Source organism: Cebus imitator, unplaced genomic scaffold, assembly GCF_001604975.1.
Source record: "Cebus imitator isolate Cc_AM_T3 unplaced genomic scaffold, Cebus_imitator-1.0 Scaffold417, whole genome shotgun sequence".
Classification (NCBI taxonomy): domain Eukaryota; kingdom Metazoa; phylum Chordata; class Mammalia; order Primates; family Cebidae; genus Cebus; species Cebus imitator.
The window spans coordinates 1,147,443-1,158,572 of record NW_016107732.1 but is presented as its reverse complement, the minus strand read 5'-3'; the positions used below and the strand labels follow the sequence as shown (position 1 = coordinate 1,158,572).

Below are 11,130 nucleotides of genomic sequence, written 5' to 3'. Positions count from 1 at the left end.
TTTTTAGTAGAGACGGGGTTTCACCATGTTGACCAGGATGGTCTCGATCCCTTGACCTCATGATCCACCTGCCTCGGCCTCCCAAAGTACTGGGATTAGAGGCGTGAGCCACTGCGCCCAGCCTATTTTTATTATTTTTTAATAGATGGGGTTTCACCATGATGGCCAGGCTGGTCTTGAACTCCCGACCTCAGGTGATCCACCCACCTCAGCCCCCCCAGATTGCTAGGATTACAAGTGTGACCCACTGCGCCCAGGCTATTTATTTATTTTTTTTGAGATGGAGTCTCACTCTGTCACCCAGGCTGGAATGCAATGGTGTGGTCTCAGCTCACTGCAACCTCTACCTCTCAGGTTCCAGCAACTCTCTTGCCTCAGCCTCTCGAGTAGCTGGGACTACAGGTGCATGCCACCACATCCGGCTAATTTTTGTAATTTTAGTAGAGACAGGGTTTCACCATGTTGGCCAGGCTGGTCTTGAACTACTGACCTTGTGATCTGCCTGCCTCGGCCTTTCGAAGTGCTGGGATTATAGGCTTAAGCCACTGTACCTCACCAGTTCTTGTATTTTTAGAAGAGATGGAGTTTCACCATATTGGCCAGGCTGGTCTTGAACTCCTGACATCAAGTGATCCACTGGCCTTGGCCTCCCAAAGTGCTAGGTTTACAGACGACAGCCACTGCACGCGGCTGAGCTTGAAAGTTATTTATTTATTTTGTTTTGGCAGTTTTTACAGTTTTATTTAAACACAAACTATGCACATGAGCTGTTTACTCATTTTCTTCACTGTGCAGCTGACATTGGGGTTGGTGACTCTGATGGCCAGCTGAGCAGCTCTTTCCACCATGGCTTTGTGGTTCTTGGAAGAAACATTGTGAGCGATCTCAGCACATTAAGATTTGTTGCACATCAGTAGCACTTCCAGCTTCTTCACGTTGTGGACCAGGAACTTCCAGAAGCCATTGGGCAGCATGTGCATTGTGTTTTTTTTTTTTTTTTTTTTTTTAAGAGACGTGGTTTCTCCATGTTGATCAGGCTGGTCCTGAACTCCCGACCTCAGTTGATCTGCCCACCTTGGCCTCTCAAAGTGCTGGGATTACAGGTGTGAGCCACCATGCCCGGCCTTTGTTTTGTTTTGTTTTGTTTTTTTGAGACAGAGTTTCGCTCTTGTTGCCCAGGCTGGAGTGCAATGGTGTGATCTCAGCTCACTGCAACTTCTGCCTCCCAGGTTCAAGCAATTCTCGTGCCTCAGTCTCCTGAGTAGCTGAGACTACAGGCGTGAGCCACCACACCCAGCTAATTTTTGTATTTGTAGTAGAGATGGAGTGACCCGGATGGTCTCGATCTCTTGACCTCATGATCCGCCTGCCTCAGCCTCCCAAAGTGCTGGGATTACAGGCATGAGCCACCGTGCCAGCTTTTTTTTTTTTTTGAGATAGATTTTCACTTTTGTTTTCTAGGCTGGAGTGCAATGGCGCCATCTCAGCTTACCTCAACCTCCGCCTCCCTGGTTCAAGAGATTTTCCTGCCTCAGCCTCCCGAGTAGCTGGGATTACAGGCATGTGCCACCACACCCAGCTAATTTTGTACTTTTAGTAGAGACTGAGTTTCTGCATGTTGGTTAGACTGGTCTCGAACTCCTCACCTTAGGTGATGCGCTCACCTCGGCCTCCCAAAGTGCTAGGATTACTGGCGTGAGGCACTGCGCCAGGCCAATTCTTTTTAATTATTTTAATTTCTTTGCTATATTTGTCTGATAGAATTCTCAATTATTTCTCCATGTTGATCTTGAATTTCCTCAAAATAACTATCTTGAATTTTCTCTCTTAAAGGTTACATATCTCTCTTTCTCCAGGATTGGTACTTGATGCTTTATTTAGTTTGCTTGGTGAGGTCACCTTTTCCTGGATGGTGTTGATACTTGTAGATGTTTGTCAGTGTCTGGGCATTAAAAGTTGGGTATTTATTGTAGTCTTCACAGTCTGGGCTCATTTGTACCTGTCCTTTTCAGGAAGGCTTCCCAGGCATTTGAAGGGGCTTGGGTGTTGTGATTTGAGCTTTATCTACTTTAGGGGTAACCTAAAATAGATAAAGCTGTGGTAATACTGTGGCTCTTGGAGACTCAGAGAGCTATACCACCTTTGTGGTCTTGGATAAAATCTGGAAGAATTCCCTGCATTAACAGGTAGAAACTCGGCCGGGCACAGTGGCTCACACCTATAATCCCAGCAATTTGGGGAGCTGAGGTGGATGGATCACCTGTCAGGAGCTTGAGACCAACTTGGCCTACATGGTAAAACCCTGTCTCTACTAAAAATACACAAATTAGCTGTGCGTGGTGGGGGATGCCTGTAATCCCAGCTACTCAGGAGGCTGAGGCAGGAGAATTGCTTGAACCTGAGAGGTGGAGGTTGCAGTGAACCGAGATCACACCACTGCACCCCAGCCTGGTGACAGAGTGACTCCATCTCAAAACAAACAAAAAGAACAGGTAGAGACTCTTGTTGGGTCTTTCCTCACCTTGTCCCAGTCTCTCTGTCAGTGCTGAACTGCCTGAAACTGGGGGTTGAGACAGAAGTACCCCTTCAGCCACTACCACTGGGACTGTGCTGAAGCCAGCACAGCACTGGGTTTCACCCAAGGCTCTTGTAAGCAGCACATGGCTATCGCCTGGGTTCACTCAAGGCCCTAGCCCTGTACAGTCAGCAGGTGGCAAAGCCAGACAGGCTTATATCCTCCTTAGACGGTAAGTTCCCGCAGACCTCAGGTTGGTATAGAGATGCCATCCGTGAGTCAGGGATTGGAGTAAAAAACTTAGAAATCTACATGGTGTTCTTTTGCACTGTAGCTTAGCTGGCACTCAAATACAAGATATAGTCCTTTTCACTCTTCCCTCCCTTCCCATAGGCAGACAAGCCTCACTCTGGCCCACCACCACCATGGGCCCACAGCAAGTGCTGTCAGACTGCCACTGATGTTCCACTAAGGCCTAAGAGCTCTTTAGTCAGCTTGTGGTGAATGTTGCCTGGTCTAAGGCTCACTCTTCAAGACTCAGGGCAGGTCCAGCAATGTCATCCACCGGCCAAGGCTACTATCTGAGTGGGCTTGGAATGGGGCCTCACAACCCTGTCCAGTGCCCTATCCTGTGTTTGATGTGGTATCCAAAATGCAAGACAAAGTTCTTTTTGCTCTTCCCTGTCTTCTCTCAAGTGGAAAGAAGTGGCTGTGTAGCTTGGGGTTGGGGGGAGGAGTGGTACAAGCACACCTTTAGCTATTCCAGCTGGCATCTCAGTAGGCTGTGTTTCCACAGCCCAACCAGGTCCACTGGCTCTGAGCACAGCTCAGCACAGGGCATGCCCAGGGGTTGCAGTTCTTGTGGCCTAGACTTCCTTTCAAGTTTATTTAGGGCTTCAGAGCCCTCCAGCCCACAGTGACAAGTCTTGCCAGACCTCAAGTTCTGACCATTGGGGTGGGTGATTCCCCTCTGGCTGGGCTGGTCTATATGGTCATTCCTTGGGTAGGTGTCAGTTGAGTTCAGCCCAGTTTTGCTTTCCACTGTGACTGAGAAGCACTGAGTTCTGTGCAAAGTCTGACAATCACTGTGCTCTCCCTTCTCAGGAGCACAGATTCTCCACACCAGGAGGCTGTTGATGGGTTATGGGGACAGGAGGCATTGGCAACTCAAGACTCTCCATCCCTTTTTAGTGCCATTTCCAGTAATACGAAATTAAGTGAAGGCCCAGTGTAACTTGCCACCTGAATGCTGGTCATATTGATAGAACCACAAATGGCCTGAGTGCAAGTTTCTTTCCCATTCTACTCTCTTTTTATATATTCAATTTTTTTTTCTCTCTCTCTCTGTGTGTGTGTGTGTGTGTGTGTGTGTGTGTGTGTGTGTGTGTGTGTTAGAAATGGGTTCTTGCCATCTTGACCGCCTGGGCTCAAGCAGTCCTTCCACCTCAGCCTCCAAGAGTGCTGGGATTACACGTGTGAGCCTCCATGACCGGCCACTTCACTCTCTTAAGTAAGATATCCTAGCCTCTGACACCTTTCCCTCAATGGGACCAGGCAGGTTTCTGTTGTACTTTGTAGTGAATTTCAATTCTATGTCTACGTCCAGAGTTATTCAGAGAAGTCAGTGGCATCCTCCTGAGGGAATCAGGCCATTATGCCCTCTTCATCTTAAAAAGCTTGCATGCCATGGCCATGGTTGCTGTCTCTTATCCACCATACAACAACAATGTGGCACTTTGTGGTGAGTGGTGTCCCTCTTATCAGGCTATTGTTTGAATTTTTTTTTTTTTTTGAGACAAATTTTCACTTTTGTTGCCCAGGCTGGAGTGCAATGGCACAATCTCGGCTCACTGCAACCTCTGCCTCCTGGTTTCAAGCGATTTTCCTGCCTCAGTCTCCCGAGTAGCTGGGATTACAGGCGCCCGCCAACCACACCCAGCTAATCTTTTGTATTTTTTTTTTTTTTTGAGACGGAGTTTCGCTCTTGTTACCCAGGCTGGAGTGCAATGGCGCGATCTCGGCTCACCGCAACCTCCGCCTCCCGGGTTCAGGCAATTCTCCTGCCCCCGCCTCCTGAGTCGCTGGGATTACAGGCACACGCCACCATGCCCAGCTAATTTTTTGTAGTTTTAGTAGAGACGGGGTTTCACCATGTTGACCAGGATGGTCTCGATCTCTTGACCTCGTGATCCACCCACCTCGGCCTCCCACAGTGCTGGGATTACAGGCTTGAGCCACCGTGCCCGGCCTCTTTGGTATTTTTAGTAGAGATGGTGTTTCACTATGTTGGCCAGGCGGGTCTCAAACTCCTGACCTCAGGCAGTTCACTTGCTTCAGCCTCCCAAAGTACTGGGATTGCAGATGTGAGCCACCGCGTCCAGCTCAATATATTTGATTTGTAAATTGCTCTTGATGACATCTGTAGAGTATCAGATGTCATTTGTTTTACCAGGATTATAAAACCCTAGGGGGAGATTTCCACCCACACTGGTAGAAGAAAAAGGTAGACATTAAGATACTTTTCAGGTGTTTAAAGGGCAGAGAGAGGCCAGTGGTGTGTGGCAGTCAGCCGGGTATTGACATGGATATGTGCCAGGGAAGTGTAAAGAATGATATGCATTTTGAGAGAGTATGTCTGTCTTATGTGTTGAAGGTGCTACACTGGGCTTTCCATGACCTCAGCCATACTAGTGGAAGTGCCTGTCAGGAGCGGGTGGACTCTTAATGTCACAATCACAGCATAGATACCTATTTGTTCAACTAATTATTGTTCGCGGTACTAGTTTCTCTTACGAGTTGAGGACCTTGAGAGGAGAATGTGCAAAAGTAGATGTGGGAGAGATGGACTGTGATACCTCAGTATAGGTGTGGTTTGTAGTTTCATCTGTCAACATCATAACAGGGCACAGTGACTTTTGAAGACGTGGCTGTGAACTTTACCTGGGAGGAATGGAATCTCCTTAGTGAGGCTCAGAGATGCTTGTACCGTGATGTGATGCTGGAGAACTTGGCACTTACATCCTCCCTGGGTAAGTTGCCCACACTCACCCTTGTGACCTGAGCTAGTCTCTGTCCTTCCCCCTTTCCCCATTGGCAAGACTTTCTCATGTCCAGAGCATGGGCACAGCTTCCTACTTCAGTTCTATGGGTAGGCTCTTGGTTGGTAGGACTGAGGTGTGCATACTGACATTCTCCTTTCTTGGAGCAGCCCCAACACCTGCCTTACTACAAGCTCTCAGGGAGGGATTCATAGTTAGAAGCCCACCTTGTTAGTCCTGTAGATGTTTGGGTGTCCTTGTCTAGATATCAGGTTACTGTGTACGCAGAGTCTACTTCCTTTCTCTAGCTGCTATTTTCTTATGCCTGCCTGTGGCAGGAATTGCCTTCACAGACTACATTACTGCCTACATAGACCAGAGGCTGTTCTTGCAAGACCCTCTTTAGAAATTCTCCTTGAAATACTCAGTTTTTTTCTCCAGTGGGCTTTCATGTGCAGAGTTGTTCTGAGACAATGTTGGCTGTTCCCTTGTTCTGTCTTTCCCTTAGTCTGTACATTATCCATTTCCCATGTATTTGGTCATCTTTGTGGTGGTATGCACAATCCTCTATGATCTTGAAGATGCAACTGAATTCAGCCTCAGCATAATGGGCTCAGAAGGAATGAGTCCCTTACGAGTGGATCCCTAGGCCGGGCGCGGTGGCTCACGCCTGTAATCCCAGCACTTTGGGAGGCTGAGGCGGGTGGATCATGAGGTCAGGAGTTCAAGACCACCATGGCCAAGATGGTAAAACCACTGTCTCTACTAAAAATAAAAAAAATTAGCTGGGTATGGTGGTGGGCACCTGTGATCCCAACTACTCAGTAGGCTGAGGCAGGAGAATCACTTGAACCTGGGAGGCGGAGGCTGCAGTGAGCTGAGATCGCACGACTGCACTGCAGCCTGGGTGACAGAGCAAGACTTGGTCACAAAAAAAAAAAAAGGAAGAGTGGCACTTTGAAGAGGTCATAGAGTCAGGGCTTTATTGACGTCATACCAGAAACTTAACTCTATTTTAGTAGTATTTTTGTGGCAAGGGAAGTAGGCACACATATATTCTGTCTTTTCTTCCCCATTCTTGAGAGCATCACACTTGTATACCTTATCACTTCTACTCTTTCTTTTTTACCCTTTGACCTATTTGTACATGAACTTGTACCCTAATATCCATTCTCCTATCTAGTCTTCACATCCCACTACCCCACATCTCATTTATTTTACATACGTTGCCATCTGCAGTGGTCTCCAGTATTGGCATAGAGGTTTTGTGTTAGCAAATATATACAGTTTGTTAAACTGTCCTTGACCAAAAGCTGCTATGTTATGCTAGTCTTTTTTTTTAGCTTGGACAAATCCCTCTGTATAGTACTCACATGTCATCAGGAGATAAAGTCCTGTAGATGAGTGGTTTGCAGATGCAGGAATTGTAAACCCTGCCTTTACTTCCTGTGTTACATATGGTGCCCTTTACATGATGACGCCTACTACATTCTGTGACCTTTATAGTCCAGTAATAATAAATAGCACCATCTTTCATCTGAAGCCAACATTCTGTTCCTCAAAATATTTCCTTGGAGTAATTCCTCAGTTCCTCAGATACACTTGTGGGTGGTCTGTGCCTTCCCACTAGAGTTAACATGCACTTCACCAGCATTTTCTTGCTTTCAGGTTGTTGGTGTGGAGTGGAAGATGAGGAGGCACCTTCTAAGCAGAGTATTTATGTGCAAAGAGAGACTCAGGTCAGGACTCCTACAGCAGGTGTGTCCTCCAAGAAGGCTCACCCCTGTGAGATGCATGGTTCGATCTTGGGGGACATTTTGCACATGGCAGATCAGGGAACACATCACAAGCAGAAAGAGCACAGGTGTGAGGCATGGGGGAGTAAATCATATGACAGTACAATCTTTCATCAGCACCAGAATCAGTACATTGGAGAGAAACCCTATAGAATCAGTGTTGAGGAAGCGTTGTTTGTGAAGAGGTGTAAGTTCCATGTGTCAGAGGAGTCATCTGTCTTCAGTCAGAGTGGGAAGGACTTTTTGGCCATTTCAGTATTACTTCAGCAAGAGGCCATTCACACTGGGAAGAAGTCAAGCAGCAAAACTGAGTGTGTGTCTCTCTTTCAGCGGGGGGAAATTCATTACGGTGGTGGAGGATGCATGAAACATCTTAGCACCAAAAATGTTCTTGGTCAGCATCAGACACATCCCCCTAGAGAAGAATGTTACGTGTGCTGTGAATGTGGGAAATCCTTTAGCAAACATGATAGCTTTAGTAATCATCAGAGAGTTCACAGTGAAAAAAAACCTCATGAATGTGGAGAATGTGGGAAATCTTTTAGTCAAAAGAGCTACCTCACTCAACATCGGCGATTTCACACTGGAGAAAGACCTTACGGGTGTGAAGAATGTGGGAAACATTTTAGTTCAGACGGACATCTTAGGAGCCATCAACGAGTGCACGGTGGAGAAAGACCTTATGAATGTGGAGAATGTGGGAAGTCTTTCAGTCATAAGCGCAGCCTTGTTCACCATCAGCGAGTTCACAGTGGAGAAAGAGCTTATAAGTGTGGAGAATGTGGGAAATCATTTAGTCAAAAGGGCAACCTCGTTCTACACCAGCGAGTTCACACTGGAGAAAGACCTTATGAGTGTGGAGAATGTGGGAAATATTTCAGTTCGAAAGGACACCTTAGGAACCATCACCGCATTCACACTGGAGAAAGACTTTATGAGTGTGGAGAGTGTGGGAAATCTTTTAGTCATAAGGGCACCTTCATTTTACATCAGCGAGTTCACCCTAGAGAAAGACCTTATGAGTGTGGAGAATGTGGAAAATCTTTCAGTTCAAACGGGCACCTTAGGAGCCATCAGTGGGTTCATACTGGAGAAAGACCTTATGAATGTGGAGAATGTGGGAAATCTTTTAGTCATAAGCGCAGCCTTGTTCATCATCGGCGCAGTCACACTGGAGAAAGACTATATGAGTGTGGACAATGTGGGAAGTCTTTTAATGAAAAAGGACACCTTAGGAATCATCAGCGAGTTCACACTACAGAAAGACCTTATAAGTGTGGGGAATGTGGGAAATGTTTTAGTCACAAGGGCAACCTCATTCAACACCAGCATAGTCATACTGGAGAAAGGCCTTATGTGTGTTGGGAATGTGGAAAGTTATTTAAGAAGAAGTCTCACCTCCTTGCACACCAGAGAGTTCACACTGGAGAAAAGCCATATGCATGTGAGGCCTGTCAGAAATCTTTTAGGCATAAGTACCAACTCATTGCACACCAGAGAGTTCACACTGGAGAAAGGCCATATGAATGCAATGAGTGTGGAAAGTCATTTACCCACAGCTCTACATTCCATGTTCATAAACGAGTTCACACTGGAGAAAAGCCTTATGAGTGCAGTGAATGTGGGAAATCTTTTGCTGAAAGCTCCAGTCTCACTAAACACAAGAGAGTTCACACTGGAGAAAAGCCTTATAAATGTGGGGAATTATTTAACAAGAAGTCTCACCTCCTTGTACGCCAGAGAGTTCACACTGGAGAAAAGCCATATGAGTGTGAGGATGGTCAGAAGGTTTTTAGCAATAAGGACCACCTCATTGCACACCAAAGAGTTCACAGTGGAGAATAGCTATATAAAATGCAATGATTGTGGGAAGTCATTTACTCAGAGTTCTAAATTCTGTGTTCATAAGAGAGTTCACACTGGTCAGAAGCCTTATGAGTTCAGTGAATGTGGGAAATCTTTTGCTGAAATCTCCAGTCTCACTAAACACAGAAGAGTTCACATTGGAGAAAAGCCTTATGGGTGCAGTGAATGGGGAAAGAAATTTAGCTGAAGCTTTTCACTTCTTCACCATCAGAGGGTTCACAAGAGAAAGGCCTTAGTGTAGTGAATGTGGGAAATCTTTTGCTGAAACTCAGTCTCATTCAACACAGGAGAGTTCACACTGGAGTAAGGTCTTGTGATTGCAGCAAATGTGGGAAAAAAGTTACCTGAAGGAAGGTCTGCTCTCCCTGGACATCAGAGAGTTCACACTAGACAAATGAAATAAATTTTGGCAATTTTGTAGCCATACCTCTCTGCTCCTTCAAGATCAGAGCATTAACACTGGATCAGGGCCTTACTAGTGTGACAAATGTGAGATATTTACGTAGAAGTCTAGCTTCATAACACACAGGAGAGTTCCCACTGTAGAAATGCCTTTCGAGCCGGGCGCGGTGGCTCACGCCTGTAATCCCAGCACTTTGGGAGGCTGAGGCGGGTGGATCGCAAGGCCAAGAGATCGAGACCATCCTGGTCAACATGGTGAAGCTCCGTCTCTACTAAAAATACAAAAAATCAGCTGGGCATGGTGGCACGTGCCTGTAATCCCAGCTGCTCAGGAGGCTGAGGCAGAAGAATTGCCTGAATCCAGGAGGCAGAGGCTGCGGTGAGCCGAGATCGCGCCATTGCACTCCAGCCTGGGTAACGAGAGCGAAACTCCGTCTCAAAAAAAAGAAAAGAAAAGAAATGCCTTTCGAGTGTAATGAATGCAAGAAAGCCTGCAGCCTTCTAATTGGAACCTCGAACATTGACATGAGAAAAACACCATAGATGTATATGGAATGTTATTTCTTTTTCATTATAACATTTGGGGGAGCTCCTTTGAGGGTGCCCCCTGCCTAGATTGAATGTCATTTATTGAGCGTCTGTAAAAGTTGCAAGCATGTGGCAGTTGCAGCGCAGTTTTCACTCTATCCAGTTACCTTACTAGATTTTTTTAGAGACAGGGTGTCACTCTTGCTCGGGATGGAGTACAGTGGTGCATTCACATTTCACTGCATCCTCGATCTCTTGGGCTTAAGTGACTCTCTTGCTTCAGCCTCCTGAGTAGCTGAAACCATAGGGATGTAACACCATGCTTCGCTAATTTTTTAAGTTTTGGAGAGACAGGGTCCTGCCATATTGCCCAGGCTCGTCTTAAACTCCTAGGGTCAAGTGATCCTTCCACTTTGGCCTCCCAAAGTGTTGGGATTACAGGTGTGCGTTACTATGCCTGACCTTTTTTTTTTTTTTTTTTTGAACATGCAATTCCTGATCTAGTTACAGAAGGATTTTTTGAGTAGCTTTGGCATTTCTTTGTCATTTCTTTCTGTCTGGTAAGTTGTGCCATGGACCTTACCCATTTTTATCCCAGAGGACTCTTATGTTGACTTGAAAAGACGGACTATGTCTTTCAGGGATCTTGTGGGTGTCACATCAATCTTGACAGATTTTCTACCCTCCAAGTCATGATCCTAAAAACAGTCTGCCTCCCATTTCTCTGGTTTATGCTATTATGAAGCCCTTATTGTTTAACCTTTCAGTCTTGGGGGTTGCTGTTACTGTGTGGGTGGTTCACAATCAAGTAGGTCCTGTTACCATGAAGGGATCACAGCTTTTGTTGGCATGACTAAACTCTTTGTGGCTCAGAGGACAGTATGAATGCAGAATATAGCTTTCTCCACCTGTGGACTGTTTGACATAGCTGCCAGAGGCCTCCAAAGAAGGCCTTCAGGACTTTGTGGTCTTTTTTTTTTTTTTT

At 46.2% G+C, this 11,130-nt stretch overlaps 1 protein-coding gene across 1 annotated transcript in view; it reads left to right on the top strand.

Moving 5' to 3' along the window:
* Positions 1 to 9,547, top strand: part of LOC108289920 (zinc finger protein 814-like) — a 24,457-nt gene extending 14,910 nt beyond the window's left edge. Inside the window, exons 2-3 of the mRNA XM_017509539.2 lie at positions 5,418 to 5,544; positions 7,222 to 9,547. Coding sequence (XP_017365028.1) covers positions 5,418 to 5,544; positions 7,222 to 9,194 — 2,100 coding nt within the window. The 3' untranslated portion in view covers positions 9,195 to 9,547. The remainder of the gene's footprint in view (positions 1 to 5,417; positions 5,545 to 7,221) is intronic.
* The last annotated feature ends 1,583 nt before the right edge of the window (positions 9,548 to 11,130 follow it).